At 48.0% G+C, this 25,438-nt stretch overlaps 1 protein-coding gene and 1 long non-coding RNA gene across 4 annotated transcripts in view; one reads left to right on the forward strand and one right to left on the reverse strand.

Moving 5' to 3' along the window:
• The window catches only part of LOC138776570 (uncharacterized), a 32,681-nt gene extending 30,757 nt beyond the window's left edge, over window positions 1–1,924 (reverse strand). The window contains exon 1 of the long non-coding RNA XR_011360743.1: window positions 1,728–1,924. This is a non-coding gene — a long non-coding RNA (uncharacterized lncRNA). The remainder of the gene's footprint in view (window positions 1–1,727) is intronic.
• LOC138776568 (F-box/LRR-repeat protein 6-like) lies at window positions 1,857–19,240 on the forward strand. Of its 3 annotated transcripts, none has more exons than XM_069956148.1 (10): window positions 1,859–2,098; window positions 2,457–2,764; window positions 3,124–3,282; window positions 6,229–6,292; window positions 6,613–6,744; window positions 8,267–8,374; window positions 9,175–9,288; window positions 9,367–9,598; window positions 11,894–12,140; window positions 12,215–19,240. In XM_069956148.1, exons 2-10 carry the CDS (start codon window positions 2,457–2,459, stop codon window positions 12,369–12,371), a joined length of 1,521 nt encoding a protein of 506 aa, XP_069812249.1. In that variant the 5' UTR covers window positions 1,859–2,098; the 3' UTR covers window positions 12,372–19,240. The 3 variants fall into 3 exon arrangements, with proteins under 3 accessions (XP_069812250.1, XP_069812249.1, XP_069812248.1); XM_069956147.1 differs by having other exon boundaries at window positions 1,860–2,116; XM_069956149.1 differs by lacking the exon at window positions 6,613–6,744 and having other exon boundaries at window positions 1,857–2,116.
• Window positions 19,241–25,438: the final 6,198 nt, after the last annotated feature.

Consider the following 25,438-nt stretch of genomic DNA (forward strand, 5'->3'; position numbering starts at 1 on the left):
TATATGGGGGCAGTATATATACAGGTATATGGGGGCAGTATATATACAGGTATATGGGGGCAGTATATAGATATACAGGTATATGGGGGCAGTATATATACAGGTATATGGGGGCAGTATATATACAGGTATATGGGGGCAGTATATATACAGGTATATGGGGGCAGTATATATACAGGTATCTGGGGGCAGTATATATACAGGTATATGGGGGCAGTATATAGATATATACAGGTATCTGGGGGCAGTATATATACAGGTATCTGGGGGCAGTATATATACAGGTATATGGGGGCAGTATATAGATATATATAGGTATATGCGGACAGTATATAGATATATACAGGTATATGGGGGCAGTATATATACAGGTATATGGGGGCAGTATATAGATATATACAGGTATATGGGGGCAGTATATATACAGGTATATGGGGGCAGTATATATACAGGTATATGCGGACAGTATATAGATATATACAGGTATATGGGGGCAGTATATATACAGGTATATGGGGGCAGTATATAGATATATATATATATAAATATATATATAGGTATATGCGGACAGTATATAGATATATACAGGTATATGGGGGCAGTATATATACAGGTATATGGGGGCAGTATATAGATATATACAGGTATATGGGGGCAGTATATATACAGGTATATGGGGGCAGTATATATACAGGTATATGGGGGCAGTATATATACAGGTATATGGGGGCAGTATATATACAGGTATATGGGCACAGTATATAGATATATATATATATATAGGTATATGCGGACAGTATATAGATATATACAGGTATATGGGGGCAGTATATATACAGGTATCTGGGGGCAGTATATATACAGGTATATGGGGGCAGTATATATACAGGTAAATGGGGGCAGTATATATACAGGTATCTGGGGGCAGTATATAGATATACAGGTATATGGGGGCAGTATATAGATATATATATAGGTATATGCGGACAGTATATAGATATATACAGGTATATGGGGGCAGTATATATACAGGTATATGGGGGCAGTATATATACAGGTATCTGGGGGCAGTATATATACAGGTATATGGGGGCAGTATATATACAGGTAAATGGGGGCAGTATATATACAGGTATCTGGGGGCAGTATATAGATATACAGGTATATGGGGGCAGTATATAGATATATATATAGGTATATGCGGACAGTATATAGATATATACAGGTATATGGGGGCAGTATATATACAGGTATATGGGGGCAGTATATATACAGGTATCTGGGGGCAGTATATATACAGGTATCTGGGGGCAGTATATATACAGGTATCTGGGGGCAGTATATATACAGGTATATGGGGGCAGTATATATACAGGTAAATGGGGGCAGTATATATACAGGTATCTGGGGGCAGTATATAGATATACAGGTATATGGGGGCAGTATATAGATATATACAGGTATATGGGGGCAGGATATATACAGGTATATGGGGGCAGTATATAGATATATACAGGTATATGGGGGCAGGATATATACAGGTATATGGGCAAAGTATATAGATATATACAGGTATATGGGGGCAGTATATATACAGGTATATGGGCACAGTATATAGATATATACAGGTATATGGCGCCGGTATATATGTGTATGGGGCCGCGGCTGGGCTCCTGCCCTGTGACGTCACTAGGTACAGCTGTATACAGAAGGCTATATATACATACAGGGCGCAGGGTGACGTCTCCCGGCGGCGGTCACGTGTCCTCGCGCGTCCCTCTCTTTGTGTCCCTCAGCTCCGGACTCCCGCGCTCCCCACGTGCTTCCGCTATCACATGACCCCGCTGTGCTTTGGCTCTTTGGCTGGCTCCGCCCCTTAAGTGTTTCCTATTGGCAGAAGAGATCGCGGCTGTGATGTCAATGTTTCTGCTCCGGGTGCACGGGTGTCTGGGGCCCCGCCCCCCCGCATCACCCCTCACCCCCACCCATCACCCCCACCGCCCGCTCCGGGGGTACCAAGAGTTCAATCCCAATCAGCTGTGTGTATCTTCCCTGACCCCGCCCACAAAGCTGGGCCCGGCCCCGCCCACATACTGAGGTACGAGAGCGAGAGACGGTAAGTGTGGGGGTGAGCAGCCGTGACCTGTCCCCACAGCAGCACAGAGGATGTCCCCCTGCCCCCACAGCAGCACAGAGGATGTCCCCCTGTCCCCACAGCAGCACAGAGGATGTCCCCACAGCAGCACAGAGGATGTCCCCCTGTCCCCACAGCAGCACAGAGGATGTCCCCCTGTCCCCACAGCAGCACAGAGGATGTCCCCCTGTCCCCACAGCAGCACAGAGGATGTCCCCCTGCCCCCACAGCAGCACAGAGGATGTCCCCCTGCCCCCACAGCAGCACAGAGGATGTTTTGGTAACCTGTAGGTGTCGCTCACCTCTGCTCTCTTCCGCACAGATGGCCTCGGGCAGCTCTCGGGGACGCCGTACGGGGTTAGGAGCCAAGAGAACGTGTAAGAAGCGTCATCCGCAGCGCGCAGCGGGAGGAGACTACTACATCCAGCACACAGACAAGGACATGGTGCTCCTCATCCCCAGCGAGCTGCAGGAAAGCGTCACTGTGGTGAAGAGAGTGCGGCGATCTGAGGGGGTCAGCCTCCCCATCACCACAGACTGTGGCTGGGGCAGCCTCATGCCTCACGAGATCATCTACAGGGTCTTCCAGCTGGTGGTGGACAGCGAGGGGGCAGTGCCCGCCCTGTGCAGGTGAGTCTCTTACCTGCTGACAGCTATGGGAGAGTGTAGTGGGCGTGCTCTGTGACCTGTGCAGGGAGGGGAGCTGTGACGTCACCTGCTGACTGCTATGGGAGAGTGTAGTGGGCATGCTTTGTGACCTGTGCAGGGAGGGGAGCTGTGACATCACCTGCTGACTGCTATGGGAGAGTGTAGTGGGCACGCTCTGTGCATTGAGAAGAGCTGTGACACCACCTGCTGACTGCTATGGGAGAGTGTAGTGGGCACGCTCTGTGCATTGAGAAGAGCTGTGACACCACCTGCTGACTGCTATGGGAGAGTGTAGTGGGCACGCTCTGTGACCTGTTCTTACCTGTCATGTTTATTACCAGGCTGGCGCAGGTGTGTCGTCTGTGGCGTCAGGTGGCCTCCAGTCCGGACCTGTGGCTGCGGGTGTCTGTCAGCCGGTGCTGGATTGTCCCAACCAAGACCGATCCCCCCAATATCCAGAACAAGGTGAAGAGGACAATAGAGAGCGTAATCCGAGAGAGGTAATACGTGTGTGTATGTGTATATTATATATATACGGTATAATGGTATAGTGTGTGGGGTATATATATATACAGGGTATAATGGTATGTGGGGTATATATATATACAGGGTATAATGGTATAGTGTGTGGGGGGTGTATATATATACAGGGTATAATGGTATAGTGTGTGGGGGGTGTATATATATACAGGGTATAATGGTATAGTGTGTGGGGGGTGTATATATATATACAGGGTATAATGGTATAGTGTGTGGGGGGTGTATATATATACAGGGTATAATGGTATAGTGTGTGGGGTATATATATATATATATATATATATATATATATATATATATATATATATATATACAGTGTATAATGGTATAGTGTGTGGGGTGTATATATATATATATATATATATATATATATATATATACAGGGTATAATGGTATAGTGTGTGGGGTGTATATATATACAGGGTATAATGGTATAGTGTGTGGGGTGTATATATATATATATATATATATATATACAGGGTATAATGGTATAGTGTGTGGGGTATATATATACACACACACACTCACCGGCCACTTTATTAGGTACACCATGCTAGTAACGGGTCGGACCCCCTTTTGCCCTCAGAACTGCCCCAATTCTTGGTGGCATAGATACAACAAGGTGCTGGAAGCTTCCTCAGAGATTTTGGTCCATAGTGACATGATGACATCACACAGTTGCCGCAGATTTGTCGGCTGCACATCCATGATGCCAATCTCCCGTTCCACCACATCCCAAAGATGCTCTATTGGATTGAGATCTGGTGACTGTGGAGGCCATTGGAGTACAGTGACCTCATTGTCATGTTCAAGAAACCAGTCTGAGATGATTCTAGCTTTATGACATGGCGCATTATCCTGCTGAAAGTCGCCATCAGATGTTGGGTCCATTGTGGTCATAAAGGGATGGACATGGTCAGCAACAATACTCAGGTAGGCTGTGGCGTTGTAACCATGCTCAATTGGTACCAAGGGGCCCAAAGAGTGCCAAGAAAATATTCCCCACACCATGACACCACCACCACCAGCCTGAACCGCTGATACAAGGCAGGATGGATCCATGCTTTCATGTTGTTGGCGCCAAATTCTGACCCTACCATCCGAATGTCGCAGCAGAAATCGAGACTCATCAGACCAGGCAACGTTTTTCCAATCTTCTACTGTCCAATTTCGATGAGCTTGTGCAAATTGTAGCCTCAGTTTCCTGTTCTTAGCTGAGCGGAGTGGCCCCCGGTGTGGTCTTCTGTTGCTGTAGCCCATCTGCCTCAGAGTTGGCCGTACTGTGCGATCAGAGATGCTCTTCTGCCTACCTTGGCTGTAACGGTTGGCTATTTGAGTCACTGTTGCCTATCAGCTGGAACCAGTCTGCCCATTCTCCTCTGACCTCTGGCACCAACAAGGCATTTCCGCCCACAGAACGGCCGCTCACTGGATGGTTTTTCTTTTTCGGACCATTCTCTGTAAACCCTAGAGATGGTTGTGCGTGAAAATCCCAGTAGATCAGCAGTTTCTGAAATACTCAGACCAGCCCTTCTGGCACCAACAACCATGCCACGTTCAAAGGCCTCAAATCACCTTTCTTCCCCATACTGATGCTCGGTTTGAACTGCAGGAGATTGTCTTGACCATGTCTACATGCCTTAATGCACTGAGATGCCGCCATGTGATTGGCTGATTAGAAATTAAGTGGTAACGTGCATTTGGACAGGTGTACCTAATAAAGTGGCCGGTGAGTGTATATATATATATATATATATATATATATATATATATATATATATGCAAAAGGAAAAGTCCAGCACCAGTGCAGCGGATAAAAACTTTCTTTCTTTATTTGTGCAAACTTCACATACAGGAACTAGACATGCGGTAGGTTGACGCGTTTCGGCGTATCTCACGCCTTGTTCACAACACAATATACCATATACTATTTTCCCACAAGCTTATATGGGCGGTATCAGACATCACATGACACATAATTAAAAAATCACAAACACATGAATTTAAAAGCAAGCACAAGAATGGTACGAACACTAAACCAAATGAATTAGGAGACCTGAAACAGAAAATCGTTCCTAAATAAATCTCAATAACATGAACAGAAATAATACATAAACAATATTTAATTTTAAATTTTAGTAAGTCATAATAAGATCGTGTCTAGCATTTAAGCCACCAGGAGACCTACTCCCCAACCTAAAAATCCAAAAGGACTCCCTATTAAATAGTTTTCTTTTAAGAGAGCCCCCTCTTTTTGATGGGTAAATTTTTTCTATGCCCATGACTCTAAGAAATTGTACATTACCTCCGTGTGCCTCTCTAAAGTGTTTAGTTAGGGAGGACACATTTACCACCTCATTCCTACAATCGGAGATATGTTTACGTATTCTAGCTTTGAGGCTGGTAGATGTGCATCCTACGTACTGCAGGTTGCACTGTGTGCACATAGCCACATATACCACATATGTAGTGTTGCAATTAATGTAGCTGTGGATTTTAAAAACGTTCCCATTAACGCAGGACTTAAATTCCTTGGAAACCGCAATGTGTGAACATGTCACACATCTTTGGTGTCCACATTTATAGGATCCTTTAATGTCTAACCATGTTGCTTCCTGATCTTTGCTTCCTGTATACAAAGATGGAGACAGGATCGATCCCAGAGTAGGAGCTCTTCTGGATACGACCCTAACTCCACCCTTGGTCATACTGTGTAGTACCTCATCTTGCCACAACAGTGGCAGATGTTTGTTAATGATGTTTCTAATCCGTGAAAACTGTATATTATATATATACACACAGGGTATAATGGTATAGTATATGGGGTATATATATATATATACATACAGGTGTATATAGCACTCTCACAGCAGCACAGAGGATGTCCTGCTTCTTCTCCCTTTCAGGCTCTCTCAGGTTGGTGACTTCTCTCTCCATCACTGGAACAATCACATCCCATTTGTCCTCCAGGTAACGTCCTGCCCACGGCCGCTCTCTACTCTATCACACTGCACTCTATTCTGGGTGTCTGTCCCCTCTACACTTCTCTCTCTCTCTCTCTCTCTCTCTCTCTCTCTGTCTCTCTCTCTCTCTCTCTGTCTCTCTCTCTTTCTCTCTCTCTCTCTCTCTCTCTCTCTCTCTCTCTCTCTCTCTCTCTCTCTCTCTCTCTCTGGGGGTTTGTCTCTCTCTCTGGGGGTTTGTCTCTCTCTCTGGGGGTTTGTCTCTCTCTCTGGGGGTTTGTCTCTCTCTCTGGGGGTCTGTCTCTCACTCTGGGGGTCTGTCTCTTGCAGTTGCTGGCCTCCTCCTGCCCTCTGCTGTCCTCTCTGACGCTCTCTCACTGCAGTAAGGTGACAGTCAGCGCTCTGGAATCTTTGGGTGACCGCTGCCCCCATCTGACCTCCCTCAATCTGCAGAACTGTCAGGTAGGTAAGGGAGGAGACGCTCATATAGGTGGGGGAGGAGACGCTCAGATAGGTGGGGAGAGGGGAGGAGATGATCAGGTAGGTGGGGGAGGGGATGCACAGGTAGGTGGGGGGGAGGGGACGCTCAGGTAGGTGGTGGGAGTGGACGCTTAGGTAGGGGGAGGGGATGCTCAGGTAGGTAGGGGGGAGGGGACACTCAGGTAGGTAGGGGGAGGGGACGCTCAGGTAGGTAGGGGGAGGGGACGCTCAGGTAGGTAGGGGACGCTCAGGTAGGTAGGGTGGAGGGGACGCTCAGGTAGGTAGAGGGGAGGGGACGCTCAGGTAGGTAGGGGACGCTCAGGTAGGTAGGGGGAGGGGACGCTCAGGTAGGTGGGGGGGTAGTGGACGCTTAGGTAGGTGGTGGGAGTGGGTGCTTACGTAGGTAGGGGACGCTCAGGTAGGTGGGGGGAGTGGACGCTCAGGTAGGTGAGGGAGGGGACGCTCAGGTAGGTTAGAAGGAGGGAAGGGGACACTCAAGTAGCTGGGGGAAGGGATGTACAGGTGGGGGGGAGACACTCAAGTAGGTGGAAAGGAGGGGAGGAGACTCAGGTGGGGGAGGGGACGCTCAGGTAGGTGGGAAGGAGGGGCGGAGACGCTCAGGTAGGTGGGGGGAGGGGACGCTCAGGTAGGTGGGAAGGAGGGGCGGAGATGCTCAGGTAGGTGGGAAGGAGGGGCGGAGATGCTCAGGTAGGTGGGAAGGAGGGGCGGAGACGCTCAGGTGGGGGGAGGGGACGGTCAGGTAGGTGGGGGGAGGGGACGCTCAGGTAGGTGGGGGGAGGGGACGCTCAGGTAAGTGGGAAGGAGGGGCGGAGATGCTCAGGTAGGTGGGAAGGAGGGGAGGGGACGCTCAGGTAGGTGGGGGGAGGGGACGCTCAGGTAGGTGGGGGGAGGGGACGCTCAGGTAGGTGGGGGGAGGGGACGCTCAGGTAGGTGGGAAGGAGGGGCGGAGATGCTCAGGTAGGTGGGAAGGAGGGGCGGAGACGCTCAGGTAGGTGGGGGAGGGACGCTCAGGTAGGTGGGGGGAGGGGACGCTCAGGTAGGTGGGGGGAGGGGGACGCTCAGGTAGGTGGGGGAGGGGACGCTCAGGTAGGTGGGGGAGGGGACGCTCAGGTGGGTGGGGGAGGGGACGCTCAGGTAGGCGGGGGGGAGGGGACGCTCAGGTAGGTGGGGGAGGGGACGCTCAGGTAGGCGGGGGGAGGGGACGCTCAGGTAGGCGCGGGGAGGGGACGCTCAGGTAGGCGGGGGAGGGGACGCTCAGGTAGGTGGGGGGAGGGGACGCTCAGGTAGGTGGGGGGAGGGGACGCTCAGGTAGGTGGGGGGAGGGGACGCTCAGGTAGGTGGGGGAGGGGACGCTCAGGTAGGTGGGGGAGGGGACGCTCAGGTAGGTGGGGGAGGGGACGCTCAGGTAGGCGGGGGGAGGGGACGCTCAGGTAGGTGGGGGAGGGGACGCACAGGTGACATGTGGCGGCTCGTGTCTCACCAGGTGGATGTTAATGCCGTGTCGCGCTTCCTGGAAATCCGTGGTGCCGATCTCCGCTGCCTTTACCTGTCCTTCAGCTGCCAGACCAATAACATCATCAGCCTGCTCGCGGTGAGAGCCCGCCCCATCCATCCCTCCCTCCCATCCTCCTCCTGTGGCCCCCGGAAACCATCCCTCTCATCCTCCTCCTGTGGCCCCCGGAAACCATCCCTCTCATCCTCCTCCTGTGGCCCCCGGAAACCATAACTCTCATCCTCCTCCTGTGGCCCCAGGGAACCTTCCCTCCCATCCTCCTCCTGTGGCCCCTGGCCCTTCAATCCTCCTCCTGTGGCCCCTGGCCCTTCAATCCTCCTCCTGTGGCCCCTGGCCCTTCAATCCTCCTCCTGTAGCCCCTGGCTTTCCTATCCTCCTCTTGTGGCCCCTGGCCCTCCCATCCTCCTCCTGTGGCCCCTGTCCCCCCATCATCCTCCTGTGGCCACTGGCCCTCCTTTCCTCCTCCTGTGTCCCCTGGCTTTCCTATTCTCCTCCTGTGGCCCCTGGCCCTCCTTTCCTCCTCCTGTGGCCCCTGGCTTTCCTATCCTCCTCCTGTGGCCCCTGGCCTTCCCATCCTCCTCCTGTGGCCCCTGGCCTTCCCATCCTCCTCCTGTGGCCCCTGGCCTTCCCATCCTCCTCCTGTGGCCCCTGGCTTTTCCTTCCTCCTGTGGCCCCTGGCTTTCCTATCCTCCTCCTGTGGCCCCTGGCTTTCCTATCCTCCTCCTGTGGCCCCTGGCCCTCCCATCCTCTTCCTGTGGCCCCTGGCTTTCCCATCCTCCTCCTGTGGCCCCTGATGCTCCCATCCTCCTCCTGTGGCCCTTGGCCCTCCCATCCTCCTCCTGTGGCCCCTGTAGTCTGATCTCTGTATGCTGTCACAGAGGGGCTCCTGCCCTGAGCTGAGGCTCCTGGAGGTGAACAGAGGGATGCAGGAGCGGATGAGGGAGGTGCACGTCTCTGCCGAGGGGCTCCAGACATCCTGCCCAAAGCTGGAGGTAAGTGAGTGGGGGGCCCGGGGTACCCCGAGATCCCTCCCCCCACCCTGGACTCTCCTCACCTCTTTGTCCTCTCAGGTGCTGCGACTGCTGAATGTCGTCTTCTCTGTGAAGTCCAAGACGCCCTCGTACCCTGAGACTCCGGGCTTCACCTGCCTCCAGGAGCTCTGCCTGGCCACCTCCTCCTTCTCCCTCATCACTGACGGTGTCTGCAAGAGACTGCTGCGAGACTGCACCCAGCTGAGAGTGTTGGACCTGCGTGGCTGCTACAAGGTGACCCCAGAGGGCATCTGTGACCTGCCGTGTACAGGTGAGGGGCCCGTCTATTACATGTGGCCTGCCGTGTACAGGTGAGGGGCCCGTCTATTACATGTGGCCTGCCGTGTACAGGTGAGGGGCCCGTCTATTATATGTGACCTGCCGTGTACAGGTGAGGGGCCCGTCTATTACATGTGGCCTGCCGTGTACAGGTGAGGGGCCCGTCTATTACATGTGGCCTGCCGTGTACAGGTGAGGGGCCCGTCTATTACATGTGACCTGCCGTGTACAGGTGAGGGGCCCGTCTATTACATGTGGCCTGCCGTGTACAGGTGAGGGGCCCGTCTATTATATGTGACTGCCGTGTACAGGTGAGGGGCCCGTCCATTACATGTGGCCTGCCGTGTACAGGTGAGGGGCCCGTCTATTATATGTGACCTGCCGTGTACAGGTGAGGGGCCCGTCTATTATATGTGACTGCCGTGTACAGGTGAGGGGCCCGTCTATTATATGTGACCTGCCGTGTACAGGTGAGGGGCCCGTCTATTACATGTGGCCTGCCGTGTACAGGTGAGGGGCCCGTCTATTATATGTGACCTGCCGTGTACAGGTGAGGGGCTTCTCTATTATATGTGACCTGCCGTGTACAGGTGAGGGGCCCGTCTATTACATGTGGCCTGCCGTGTACAGGTGAGGGGCTTCTCTATTACATGTGACCGGCCGTGTACAGGTGAGGGGTTTCTCTATTACATGTGACCTGCCGTGTACAGGTGAGGGGTTTCTCTATTACATGTGACCTGCCGTGTACAGGTGAGGGGCTTCTCTATTACATGTGACCTGCCGTGTACAGGTGAGGGGCTTCTCTATTACATGTGACCGGCCGTGTACAGGTGAGGGGCTTCTCTATTGTATGTGACCGGCCGTGTACAGGTGAGGGGCTTCTCTATTGTATGTGACCGGCCGTGTACAGGTGAGGGGCTTCTCTATTACATGTGACCTGCCGTGTACAGGTGAGGGGCTTCTCTATTACATGTGACCTGCCGTGTACAGGTGAGGGGCTTCTCTATTGTATGTGACCGGCCGTGTACAGGTGAGGGGCTTCTCTATTGTATGTGACCTGCCGTGTACAGGTGAGGGGCTTCTCTATTACATGTGACCTGCCGTGTGCAGGTGAGGGGCTTCTCTATTGTATGTGACCTGCCGTGTACAGGTGAGGGGTTACTCTATTACATGTGACCGGCCGTGTACAGGTGAGGGGCTTCTCTATTACATGTGACCTGCCGTGTACAGGTGAGGGGCTTCTCTAGTATAAGTGATCTGCCGTGTACAGGTGAGGGGCCCGTCTATTATATGTGACCTGCCGTGTACAGGTGAGGGGCTTCTCTATTGTATGTGACTGGCCGTGTACAGGTGAGGGACTTCTCTATTACATGTGACCTGCCGTGTACAGGTGAGGGGTTTCTCTATTACATGTGACCGGCCGTGTACAGGTGAGGGGCTTCTCTATTGTATGTGACCGGCCGTGTACAGGTGAGGGGCTTCTCTATTACATGTGACCTGCCGTGTACAGGTGAGGGGTTTCTCTATTACATGTGACCGGCCGTGTACAGGGGAGGGGTTTCTCTATTACATGTGACCTGCCCTGTACAGGTGAGGGGCTTCTCTATTACATGTGACCGGCCGTGTACAGGTGAGGGGCTTCTCTATTATATGTGACCTGCCGTGTACAGGTGAGGGGCTTCTCTATTGTATGTGACCGGCCGTGTACAGGTGAGGGGCTTCTCTATTACATGTGACCTGCCGTGTACAGGTGAGGGACTTCTCTATTACATGTGACCTGCCGTGTACAGGTGAGGGGTTTCTCTATTACATGTGACCGGCCGTGTACAGGTGAGGGGTTTCTCTATTACATGTGACCTGCCGTGTACAGGTGAGGGGCTTCTCTAGTATAAGTGATCTGCCGTGTACAGGTGAGGGGTTTCTCTATTACATGTGACCGGCCGTGTACAGGTGAGGGACTTCTCTATTACATGTGACCTGCCGTGTACAGGTGAGGGGTTTCTCTATTACATGTGACCGGCCGTGTACAGGTGAGGGGTTTCTCTATTACATGTGACCTGCCGTGTACAGGTGAGGGGCTTCTCTATTACATGTGACCTGCCCTGTACGGGTGTGGGGCTTCTCTAGTATAAGTGACCTGCCGTGTACAGATGCACATCGTGTGTCCCCCCCTTCCCCCTTGTTCTATACTAATAGAGGGTGGTTGCTTCCTTTGGACTCCTGTAATGGAGGATGGTCCAGGTGGAAGCAGTGTTCATAGTCCATCATCTTTGTTCTGTGCTTACAGATGTGGAGCGCCTCTACCTGGGCATGTACTGCAGTGACGCCACAGTGAAGCCCACTCTGCCCTCTACCGGCTGTGCCCTACTGACTAGACGATGGTGCCACAGTCTTCAGGAACTGGATCTGACTGGGCAGAACTTCACTGAGTGTGACCTGAGCCAGGCACTGGGTATCCTCTCTGGAGCTGCAAGCAATGAAACGCTACAGTCCCTCAACCTCACAGGCACCAAAGTCCATGCGGCCGCTGTCAGGTGCTGACCGCTGTGTTATATTACATGTAGCGGGGCTGTGTCTGAATTCGGTGCTTACACTGTTCTATTTGCAGGGACCTGCTGTTAAGCTGCCGGGCCCTGACACACCTGGATCTCACCTCATGTCGGAACATCCCCCGAGGCCTGAGGTGCGTGTACCGTGGCCTGGAGGACGTCTGCCAATGTCTGAAAACCTTAACCAGCAGGATGGTGGAGGAGAGCAGGGACTGACCACCACAGGGGGCGCCACCATCACTCTCACTACTGTTTACACCAAAGGTATTACTCATTGAGAATGCATTTTCTATGAATAAATTTTGTTCTGTTTCCTACAATGTCTCATGCTGTTATTATGAAAGAACGGGAACCAATGACTGGTCCACCATTCCTGTGTTACTGTGGGGTGATAATGGAGGTCTGCCGACCTGTGACCCCAGAACGTTGCAGAAAATCCAGGGATTGGACCTCCCCTATGTGGAGATCAAACCTGTGACCTTGGAATCTGTCCTAGAATCCAGTGATCTGACCTCCCTTGTATGACTATCAGACCTGTGACCTCGGAGACATATTATTTAAGGAGATATCAGAGGATGAGTTGGGACATAAGAGTAAGGATGAGAGGAATGAGTTAATCCATCCAAAGTTTGAAAGAAAAATAAATCCTTTTCCATCCAAAGTTTGAAAGAAACAATAAGACTTTTTCTCATGGAACTTTCACTGAACTTGTTCAAGGATATACAGCTGGTTTCGAGATTATGGAACTCTCCTATGTGACTGAACCTGTTCCCAGCAGATAATAAACCTGTTCCCAGCAGATAATAAATGTTATTCTATAATTCTCATAAGCAGATAACAAATGTTTTTTAGCATCCTTATGTATGTATCAACATCCTTATGTAAACAATTTATCTGTCAAAATATATCGTATAAAATATATAGTTATTAGTTTTTTGAAGTTGATGACTTGCATAGTGTATGACTTTGCATTTTACATTCATATCCATTGGTTTTTTTCTGTATAAACAAAGGTGGGTTCTCAGAGATAGTTGGAACATTGCTTACCTTAGAAAACTTCTGATATGGACACTAGAAAGAATGTTTTGTCTCAAGAACTATTTCCCTCAGAGACATGTTTATCAGCGTCCAAGGCCGTTCTCAGAGGAAAGTTGCCTGTCTGTTACAGTGGGAATAATGTGAAAGTATCATTGCACAGAATGTATTGTTCTAACCTTTTTGAATAATAATAATGAATACTAATATAGATGCCATTGCGCATGACTGAATATCTAAATCACTAGCACCGCCTCATCTATGTCTTATTAGCATTTGTTACCACCCTATATTTTATCTGTCTATAAAATGTGATTACCATAATAAAACTGGGCCCATTTACACCAGACTTGTTTGCAAGATACGTTGTCTGTGTCTTCATTCTAAGTGCATGGTGTGGGAGAGGGGATCCGGACCCATTCTCCAACTTAATTAGGAGACAGCCAACAACAGTAGGCCTTCTTTGGGAAGGCACCTCGACATTATTGGCGCCCGAACAGGGACACGCCCATTACATGGGGAGATCGGATGACCTACACTGCTGTACCAGGAGAGAGAGGGGTGAACAAGGAGACCACAAAACCTGGCCAGGTAAGAGTAAAATATTTGTTTACTCTTTTCTGTGCTCTCCTCCTTCACATCTTTTCTTACCTACCTCTGCAGAGTAAGTTATCAAAAGTGAACTCACGATAGGCGTGTCAATTTGAACTTTGTTCTCCTCTTGTTGGCTGTTCTGTGTCTGTTTGTCCTAACCTGTGAGGGTTAGTATATAGTAGGCGAAGAATTGCTCATTCAGGCTAAAACTGTTACCCAGAGCCCGGCCGTGGTTGTCACAGGTCCTCATAGACACGGAGCGTTGTGCGGTGGGAACAGTGCCAGTGCTAAAACCACTTTGGAATGAGCCTAGTAGCCTAACTATACAAGGACGCTGGACAGTAGTCTGGTTGTTTCCAAGGGAAAGATCTGTGATATGCTAATCCCTGTCCTCTGTATACTTGGGGTAACTTGTTTTGTAATCTACATAGCAGCAAGAGTATATTTCAACATAAGAGAAGGAAGCCCTGAACCGTGGAATATTCTAAGTCCCAGCTTTTGGTAGTGATCCGTGGTCATAAGTGTACAGGACACAAGAAAGAAAATCATCAGTTGATCATTCTGGGTGCCTCCTGTTATACGATCACGAAGTAATATAAAATGGGACACACAGAATCAAAAGGGGTTTCTGCAACCCACACAGAATCAAAAGGGGTTTCTGCAACCCACATAGTGACCTGCCGATATGGCAAAGAACAAGCAAAAAGGGCAAAAGCAATGTTGAAATATTTTAACATCCAACACGATGCTGTTTTTAACCCCAATACTTGGACTAAAGTCCAAGAAACAAGGGGAGGATTAATAATTGATAATGGGTGGACATGTCATGTGCCGGTGACCAGCAATATCTAGATAAGACAGAATATTGTAGTGTGTGTGGCAGACCCAAGCCACATCATTATGTTACACCATTGTACCCAGTTTATATCTGTATACAAACTCCAGATCCTGCGAAAAGCCAACCTACCTCCAATGGTGGCGTATAGACCCTTTGTTCTGCAGGAATCTTCCCCTTGGTCGGCTGTTGAAGTAGTTACTTTGATTTAAAGTGCCCCTGACCTGATAGTAAGACCAATGCCTTTGTGGAGGTGGGCAGCCTAACCTCAAATAGTGTATATTGCCATGTAAGTGTCTAAGTACAAAGCCACGTACTCAGACAAGGAGAACAGTCCAGCTCATTGCTAGATACAGTACTGAGAGAGCTGAAGGGGTTAATTAATGCTGCGTAGTGAAGCAGCATACAAAGTTTTTTTTGTGTGTTATTTGTTATGTTTTGTACAAGGCCATCAACCAGCTCTGAGGGCTGCAGATCACATGCAAGCAGCATTAGGAAAAAAAAAGAATCAGAGCTGTTAGTGTAATGTAATGTACGCTCCTACATTATATACTGTTGTATTTCAGCCAGTCTTACTAAGCTGGTGTTCCGCTTTGGAAGTATGTTACGTGTTACAAAATGTTGATCATTTTCTGTTGTCCCGACCGTGGAACATTTGTTTATTTAGCTACGCCACTTTTTTTGTAATCAGCCCTCAAAGATGGCGACGGAAAGCCAACCACTCCCACATATCATCCACGTCTGTATTATAATTGTGACGTCTCAAAACCATGCCCTAAGCCAACACCCCTATATCCGGTTATCTAGTCCGGTGGCCATTTTAACTCCTGGCATTTCTGTCCTCCGCCCATACTGCTTAGTGTCACTGAGGGGGCGGGCACAGGATTCTCCGATAGAGTCTAACAACTGTTTTGCACATTTATTAATGAATATTATTACCTGATGGAGAAGAAAGTTAGACAAAGGTATATTGTAAGCAGATTTTCTTTAAGTGTGTGTCCCCAACGTATGATATTTCTAAGGAGTAGTAACTTACTACTGTAATATATATTTCTATGTAACTTTATTTAACAAGTGTACAATGTTTAATTGTTTTTTTAATGTCTTTATTTTTAGGGTTATGGCAGACTAGCTCATGAATATATATGTATTGTTTTATCCCTAGTAAAGCCAAACCCATATCCATGGCTCCAGTCTGCACTCCTTATGCCCGCCAATATATATATAGCAGCCCATTTTGATGGAGTAGCCAATTTTGATATTTTAAATTGTGAAAGATGAAAATGTAATTGAAAGCCCAAATATTAATGAAAGTTTAAAAGTTTTCATTGTAGATTATCTCAGACTTTTCAAGATGGATGACACAAGACGCAAGGATATATGTTACCGCCATGCAGAGTGACGTTCCACTGCAGAAACCGCTGCTGCCATAAGCTGGAGGTGAGGACAATCACTGAGACATGTAGGATGGTTGGAGGTGACTGTGCAGATGTCTATATGAAGCCCACCATTATGGGTTAATTGGCAAATTAGAGATTTGTTTGGTCCCTGGGCTTACCAAAAGCACTTGAAAAAAAGCTGCCATAGAGCGGCTGACGCAACGTTCACGCAGACAAACCCTGATGCCAAAAAGGATGATGGATGAAGCTGGTGATGCTGTGGTTTCTGTGCTCTTCCCAAGGTAACAGCGTACAAAGCGTACAAGGGAATGGGGAGATGTTTCCAGTCTCTTCCTGAGGTAACCGTACATAGTGTACAAGGGAATGGGGAGATGTTTCCAGTCTCTTCCTGAGGTAACCGTACATAGTGTACAGGTGGATGGGAAGATGTTTCCAGTCTCTTCCTGAGGTAACCGCACATAGTATACAGGTGGATGTGGAGATGTGGATCTGTTTGTTTTTAAGTCTTTTCCAGAAACAATCAGCAACAAGCTGTGAGACCAGCGGATGGAGAGGAGGTACAGGGTAAAGATGGCAGTCAGACAGTAAGTAAGTAACTGTGTTTGCCGCCTGCCTTGTATCCCACTGTAAGTTGTCTGACAAAACCAGCAGAAGGAAGCCATGTGTAATATGGTGTAGTATCCTCACATTGGGCGGCCCAGGGGACAACAAATATAGCAGAGAGGGTTGTGTACGGCTGTATTGTCTACACCTGCCATAACCTACTGTAAGTAACACGGTAAAGTGCCTGTCTGCATAGTCTGTCATCTTCCTGCCTGTTTCAGGGAATGTAAGTGGACGTCATCCACCTGCCACAGGTGGTCCATATAGGTAGGTCCTTGTTTGTATTGGTGTCTTCTTTACAGGTCAGCCAAAGCTATGGGAGACAACAAAGCCAATGTCTGAGGTGATACTAGTGGCCTTAAAAGAAGCGATATAACTGAGGCCAAGAATCCAAGTGTCTGTAAAGAGGCCTGTCAGTCAAAAGATGGGTTTAAGGATAAAGGATCCATACCAATGCTACTATTACAAAAAGGATCATATGATATATTATTCTAAAAAGGCTTTGAAACCTTAGGTGATGTATCATTTACACTTTGCTTTTATTTCTATGGTGGTTATTTTATGTGTAATATGTGATGATCTCAGTGAGACAAGAGACAATTCAGTAGGATCCAAATATTATATCGGTAATAAACGCCAAGTTACTTCATATTATTGGTGTATGTATTATACTATATGATTATGTACAGGAAGAGATGTGACCATGCGACCAGTCATTAGTCCTGTGTGATCTAATCATAAAGACGTTTTCTAGGTACAAAATAAAGTAAAAAGACTAAAAAGAAGTGGAAATTTTGAGAATCCCATACTGAAGATTGTGAATTCACTATCTGGTTATTATAAGTGAATCTAGTGGTTACATAGTAGGTCACATTGTGGAGATTTTATTGCATTCACCTGTTATGCTGTTTTTAGTTTATGTGTCAATCAACTTTTTATTTTAATTTTGCCATGAGATAAGATTTGCTCACATCTAAACTTTCCTTTTTCAGAAACTTTTTAAAGTTAGTTTTTGTGACTTTCCAATACCCACATGATACCAAAGTGGTAGAGTCCTTGTGATAGAGTCACGTCTGTTATATACAATAAGGTTTGGTTATTTTGACAAAATCCAGGGAGGTATTTGTCACATACATATATTAGTTTGGGTATTGATAATAAGCTTTTATTTGTTTTGTTGTAACTAAGCTGTATATTTATGTATACTGTACAGACTCACCCATTGTTTAGTATTTTCTTTCGGTTATTGCAGACCTACCTACCTCATCTGCTGTAAGTTTGTTCCGCCATCTATAACTCTCAACAAATTTTCTAGTACTTTATTTCTGTATCTTATGGTGATGCAAACTTGGGACAAATTAGTTGGAGCCACAGACTATTTAGATGATCAGATATTTGACATACTGGATATACTTAACACCTCAGTAGCAGTACAGAGGCAACTTATGGTAGTTACTAACCAGCACACTGTGGTGCTTGATTTTCTGACTGCTACTCAAGGGGGGATGTGTCAGATCATGTTGTTTCTTTTATTGGTCTATTGTGTAATCAAAGGATTATGCTGTTGTTGTCAGCAAGTTACAAAGACTAAATCTTATACTCTATAAGTAATGATGTTTGTTTCTTTTCCTTCTAGATTGGCGTTATGATGAGGAAATCTCTTGGAGGAGGATATGCCCATGTGGCTCTAGGTGATGGTGTTGGACCCAGAAGCATCCGCACCCTGACAACCCTCGCCGGTCAGAGAGTGTTTAGGGTGCATACTGGGATTTAATCCTGTCCAGGACCCAGATTTCTTCATCATCGCCAAAAAGGGGGGACACTGAGAGGAATGAGTTAATCCATCCAAAGTTTGAAAGAAAAATAAATCCTTTTCCATCCAAAGTTTGAAAGAAACAATAAGACTTTTTCTCATGGAACTTTCACTGAACTTGTTCAAGGATATACAGCTGGTTTCGAGATTATGGAACTCTCCTATGTGACTGAACCTGTTCCCAGCAGATAATAAACCTGTTCCCAGCAGATAATAAATGTTATTCTATAATTCTCATAAGCAGATAACAAATGTTTTTTAGCATCCTTATGTATGTATCAACATCCTTATGTAAACAATTTATCTGTCAAAATATATCGTATAAAATATATAGTTATTAGTTTTTTGAAGTTGACGACGTATATAGTGTATGACTTTGCATTTTACATTCATATCCATTGGTTTTTTTCTGTATAAACAAAGGTGGGTTCTCAGAGATAGTTGGAACATTGCTTACCTTGGAAAACTTCTGATATGGACACTAGAAAGAATGTTTTGTCTCAAGAACTATTTCCCTCAGAGACATGTTTATCAGCGTCCAAGGCCGTTCTCAGAGGAAAGTTGCCTGTCTGTTACAGTGGGAATAATGGGAAAGTATCATTGCACAGAATGTATTGTTCTAACCTTTTTGAATAATAATAATGAATACTAATATAGATGCCATTGCGCATGACTGAATATCTAAATCACTAGCACCGCCTCATCTATGTCTTATTAGCATTTGTTACCACCCTATATTTTATCTGTCTATAAAATGTGATCACCATAATAAAACTGGGCCCATTTACACCAGACTTGTTTGCAAGATACGTTGTCTGTGTCTTCATTCTAAGTGCATGGTGTGGGAGAGGGGATCCGGACCCATTCTCCAACTTAATTAGGAGACAGCCAACAACAGTAGGCCTTCTTTGGGAAGGCACCTCGACAAAGGAGTATATCAGAGAATATGCTGGGATATCGGAGAACGTGAGGTGAATATAAAATTTGTGGAGCTATCCGAGGATGTTAGGATATGGGGAGATCAGAGAATATGAGGGGATATCAGACGATATGGTGAGATATCAAAGGACTGTACCACCACTAGCCATGACGTAAGCTGCACCATGGAGCATGGAGCCGCTGGCCTTCCCCAGTGCCCAACACAGGGCGGGACGGACTTGCTGCAGCAGGCAATCTCCTGGTCATAACCCCTGGCTTGGCTCGCTAGTGGCTGCGGACAAGGTGCAGCTGGAGACAGGTAGGCAAGCAGGCTGAACCACCACAGGACTCACAACTGGAACTGGGATAGCAGTCACAGGCAGGAACTACAGTTGGAAGCAGGAGCTAGCAACATCTGGAATCACATCTGCTACTTACTTATGGGAAGCATTTAGAGGCTCCAACAGAGGGGTCAAGAAGGTGCAGGAATTTATAAGGGAGGACCAGGGTGCGTTAACAAATCAGGGACGTATTGTCACTTTAAATGCGCAAAAGCCGGTGTGCACCCTAGGCTTTTGCCAAAGCCAAAGCAAGACAGACCAGGAGTGAGGATGGTTGAGGCGTCTGGAGAGGCTGAAGCTACGACAGCACACAACCAGCAGGGAGAGCAGGTGTAGCCGCGGCCCGGAGCATGTGATGCCGCCGCAGCCCTAACAGTACCCCCCTCCCCCTCTTTCTTGCCTGCAGAGATTTCCTGATGAGATCACGGTCCAGGATGTTGGCTTCGGGTTCCCTGGATCTCTCTTATGGGCTGAAACCAGTTGACCAAGAAGAACCATCTCCCTCTGACCATCTTCATAGCCAGGATGTCCTTGACTGTGCAGATATCAGATGATACTGATTGCATTGGCTTCAGGAGGGAGATGTGGAAGGAGTTCGGGATCCGCCTAGGCAGACACAGTTTATAATCAACTGGGTTGATACCATGAATGGACCAAGGAACTGTGGGCCCAACTTATAGCTTGGGATGTTTAATCATACATATTTGGCAGACAACCAAACCTTGTCACCAGTGGAGAAGGTTACAGCAGGCCTCCTCTTGTCAGCCTGGATCTTCATTTGATCGGAGGTATGCACCAGGGATTGGCGATTGTCTGTTCCCAAATGGTCGCAAAGTCTTTTACCAACACCTTCTCGGCAGGTACCTCGGAAGATGTCTGCAGAGGCCATGGAGGATGAGGATGTTGCCCGTAAATGATGAAGAATTAAGATTTGCCAGTGGAGCTTGAGTCCAGATGGTTATAGGAGAACTCTGCCCAGAGAAGAAAACTAGTCCAGTTGTCCTGGTGCGCTAAAACAAAATGACAAAGATAATTCTCCAGGACCTAGCTGTCCCTCTCTATCTGTCCGTTGGTCTCAGGATAATAAGCCAATTAGAAGTCCAATTTCATTTGGAGCGGTCAACAGAGAGCTTGCCAAAACTTGGAAACAAATTGAGGTCCTCTGTTGGAGACAGTGTTGAGGCAAACTATGCAAATGGAAGACATGTTAAAGGAAAAGGCTGGCCAGCCGAGGTGCAGAAGGTAGACAGCGAAGAAGCAAAAAATAGGACATCTTTAAAAAACTGATTGGGACCACACAGATGACAGTGTTACCTGCAGAAGGAGGAAGTTCTGTAACAAAGTCCATGGCAATGTATGTCCGGGGCGATCTGGTATGGGCAGAGGCTGGAGAAGACCATCTGGCCTCGGACGAGAAGACTTGTTTTGGGCACAGATGGAGCAAGAGGCCACAAAGCCCTTGACATCCCTGTAAAGACTGGGCCACCAGTAGTGTCAAGAGATTAGTTGTCCAGTCTTCTGGACGCCAGGATTTTCAGTGACCTTCTCCGCTCACTCTGCATAGTTTTGCCTCTTTATAAACCACTGGTCAGACCACACATGGTATATACTGTGTACAGCAGCGGGCACCGGTATATAAGAAGGACACAGCTGAACTGGAGCGGGTGCAGAGGAGGGCAACAAAGGTCATTAAGGGAATGGGTGGGTTACAGGACCAGGACAGGTTATCACACTTGGGGTTATTTACTCTAGAAAAAAGACGTCTTAGGGGCGATCTGATCCCAATGTAGAAATATATGAATGGACAGTACAGAGATCTTTGTAGGGGTCTCCTTACTCCTAGGTCTGTAACAATGACAAGGGGGCATCCTCTACGTCTAGAGGAAAGAAGATTTTATCATCAGCATCGACGCAGGTTCTTTACTGTACGAGCAGTAAGACTGTGGAACTCTCTGCCACATGATGTTGTCATGGCCGATTCATTATATAAGTACAGGGGAGGCCTGGATGCTTTTCTTGAACAAAATATTAAAAGTTATGGGCATTAGATTTCCAGTGATACACAGGATCCGGGGATTGTTCTGATCGCCAGTGGAGTCGGGAGGGAGTTTTCTCCTTGTGATGGGGCAATTGTCATCTGCCTCATAGGGGTTTTTGCCTTCCCCTGGATTACCACAGTAAGGTTGAACCTGATGGATCCTTATCTTCTTTCAACCTTAATAACTATGTTACTATGGACAGAAATGGATGATGAAGTTGAACTGGAAGAAGAGGGACCACCGGGTCTGCCTGGGATTAAGTTGCTGGGACATCTGGAGGTAGAGAAGGTTCTTGTGGTCCATGAAAGTGTTGATTAAATCTTTTGCACCCTCCAGGAGATGATGCCACTCTTCCAGAGCCAGTAGCTCTCAATCTCTAATGGTAAAGTTCCTCTCTGTTAGAGAGAGAGTCTTTGCGAAAAAGCCACACCTTTGGTCCTCCTTGAAGAGTCTTTTTGGGTGAGGATGACTCTGGCTCCCACAGAAGAGGCATCCACCTCCAATGAGAATGGCCCGGCGGGATCTGGACGAGATAGAACAGGGCCTGAAGCAAAGGCAGAGCTTAGCTCGGAGCCACCAAGGTGAAAAAATGGATAATTAATTGCAGATAAGATCTGTGAGCTGACGGCCATTATGTCTGGAGATTATTTGGACCTAGTTGCTGTAACAGAGACTTCGTTCAAAGATGATTGGGAAATGGCCATACCGTGATATATTTTGTACAGGAAAGACAGAGCAGAGAGAAGGGGAGGGGGGTATACAATATACAGGAAAGAGCAGAGAGAAGGGGAGGGGGGGGGTATACAATATACAGGAAAGAGCAGAGAGAAGGGGAGGGGGGGTATACAATATACAGGAAAGAGAGAGCAGAGAGAAGGGGAGGGGGGTATACAATATACAGGAAAGAGCAGAGAGAAGGGGAGGGGGGGTATACAATATACAGGAAAGAGAGGAGAGAGAAGGGGAGGAGGGGTATACAACATACAGGAAAGAGAGCAGAGAGAAGGGGAGGGGGGTATACAATATACAGGAAAGAGAGAGCAGAGAGAAGGGGAGGAGGGGTATACAATATACAGGAAAGAGAGCGGGGAGGGGGGGTATACAATATACAGGAAAGAGCAGAGAGGAGGGGAGGGGGGTATACAATATACAGGAAAGAGAGAGCAGAGAGGAGGGGAGGCAGGGTATACAATATACAGGAAAGAGAGCAGAGAGAAGGGGAGGGGGGGGTATACAATATACAGGAAAGAGAGAGCAGAGAGAAGGGGAGGGGGGTATACAATATACAGGAAAGAGAGCAGAGAGAAGGGGAGGGGGGGTATACAATATACAGGAAAGAGAGAGCAGAGAGAAGGGGAGGAGGGGTATATAGTATACAGGAAAGAGAACAGAGAGAAGGGGAGGCGGGGTATACAATATACAGGAAAGAGAGAGAAGGGGAGGGGGGTATACAATATACAGGAAAGAGAGCAGAGAGAAGGGGAGGGGGGTATACAATATACAGGAAAGAGAGAGCAGAGAGAAGGGGAGGAGGGGTATACAATATACAGGAAAGAGAGAGCAGAGAGAAGGGGAGGAGGGGTATACAATATACAGGAAAGAGCAGAGAGAAGGGGAGGAGGGGAGGGGGGTATACAATATACAGGAAAGAGAGAGCAGAGAGGAGGGGAGGCGGGGTATACAATATACAGGAAAGAGAGAGCAGAGAGGAGGGGAGGAGGGGTATACAATATACAGGAAAGAGAGCAGAGAGAAGGGGAGGGGGGTATACAATATACAGGAAAGAGAGAGCAGAGAGAAGGGGAGGGGGGTATACAATATACAAGAAAGAGAGCAGAGAGAAGGGGAGGGGGGTATACAATATACAGGAAAGAGAGAGCAGAGAGAAGGGGAGGGGGGGTATACAATATACAGGAAAGAGAGCAGAGAGAAGGGGAGGGGGGTATACAATATACAGGAAAGAGAGAGCAGAGAGAAGGGGAGGGGGGTATACAATATACAGGAAAGAGAGAGCAGAGAGAAGGGGAGGGGGGTATACAATATACAGGAAAGAGAGCAGAGAGAAGGGGAGGAGGGGTATACAATATACAGGAAAGAGAGCAGAGAGAAGGGGAGGGGGGTATACAATATACAGGAAAGAGAGAGCAGAGAGAAGGGGAGGGGGGGTATACAATATACAGGAAAGAGAGAGCAGAGAGGAGGGGAGGAGGGGTATACAATATACAGGAAAGAGAGATCAGAGAGAAGGGGAGGAGGGTATACAATATACAGGAAAGAGAGAGCACAGAGGAGGGGAGGGGGGTATACAATATACAGGAAAGAGAGCAGAGAGGAGGGGAGGAGGGGTATACAATATACAGAAAAGAGAGCAGAGAGAAGGGGAGGGGGGTATACAATATACAGGAAAGAGAGCAGAGAGAAGGGGAGGGGGGTATACAATATACAGGAAAGAGAGCAGAGAGAAGGGGAGGCAGGGTATACAATATACAGGAAAGAGAGAGAAGGGGAGAAGGGGAGGGGGGTATACAATATACAGGAAAGAGCAGAGAGAAGGGGAGGGGGGGTATACAATATACAGGAAAGAGAGCAGAGAGAAGGGGAGGGGGGTATACAATATACAGGAAAGAGAGAGCAGAGAGAAGGGGAGGGGGGGGTATACAATATACAGGAAAGAGAGAAGGGGAGGGGGGGGTATACAATATACAGGAAAGAGAGCAGAGAGAAGGGGAGGGGGGTATACAATATACAGGAAAGAGAGCAGAGAGAAGGGGAGGGGGGTATACAATATACAGGAAAGAGAGCAGAGAGAAGGGGAGGAGGGGTATACAATATACAGGAAAGAGAGATCAGAGAGAAGGGGAGGAGGGGTATACAATATACAGAAAAGAAAGCAGAGAGAAGGGGAGGGGGGTATACAATATACAGGAAAGAGCAGAGAGAAGGGGAGGGGGGGTATACAATATACAGGAAAGAGAGCAGAGAGAAGGGGAGGCAGGGTATACAATATACAGGAAAGAGAGAGCAGAGAGGAGGGGAGGAGGGGTATACAATATACAGAAAAGAAAGCAGAGAGAAGGGGAGGGGGGTATACAATATACAGGAAAGAGCAGAGAGAAGGGGAGGGGGGGTATACAATATACAGGAAAGAGAGCAGAGAGAAGGGGAGGCAGGGTATACAATATACAGGAAAGAGAGAGAAGGGGAGAAGGGGAGGGGGGTATACAATATACAGGAAAGAGCAGAGAGAAGGGGAGGGGGGGTATACAATATACAGGAAGAGAGCAGAGAGAAGGGGAGGGGGGTATACAATATACAGGAAAGAGAGAGCAGAGAGAAGGGGGAGGGGGGGGGTATACAATATACAGGAAAGAGAGCAGAGAGAAGGGGAGGGGGGGGTATACAATATACAGGAAAGAGCAGAGAGAAGGGTGGGGGGTATACAATATACAGGAAAGAGAGCAGAGAGAAGGGGAGGGGGGTATACAATAAAAGAGAAGGGGAGGGGGGTATACAATATACAGGAAAGAGAGAGCAGAGAGAAGGGGAGGGGGGTATACAATATACAGGAAAGAGAGAAGGGGGAGGGGTGTATACAATATACAGGAAAGAGAGGAGAGAGAAGGGGAGGGGGGTATACAATATACAGGAAAGAGAGGAGAGAGAAGGGGAGGGGGGTATACAATATACAGGAAAGAGAGGAGAGAG

This window comes from Dendropsophus ebraccatus, unplaced genomic scaffold (assembly GCF_027789765.1).
Source record: "Dendropsophus ebraccatus isolate aDenEbr1 unplaced genomic scaffold, aDenEbr1.pat pat_scaffold_435_ctg1, whole genome shotgun sequence".
Lineage (NCBI taxonomy): Eukaryota > Metazoa > Chordata > Amphibia > Anura > Hylidae > Dendropsophus > Dendropsophus ebraccatus.

Excerpts from the sequence above, each read along its gene's own strand:
- LOC138776568 (XM_069956148.1), top strand. The coding sequence starts at position 2,457 with ATGGCCTCGGGCAGCTCTCGGGGACGCCGTACGGGGTTAGGAGCCAAG. Across the intron at positions 6,745-8,266 it reads TCAATCTGCAGAACTGTCAG|GTGGATGTTAATGCCGTGTC; the intron begins GTAGGTAAGGGA and ends GTGTCTCACCAG. Across the intron at positions 9,289-9,366 it reads CATCCTGCCCAAAGCTGGAG|GTGCTGCGACTGCTGAATGT; the intron begins GTAAGTGAGTGG and ends TTGTCCTCTCAG.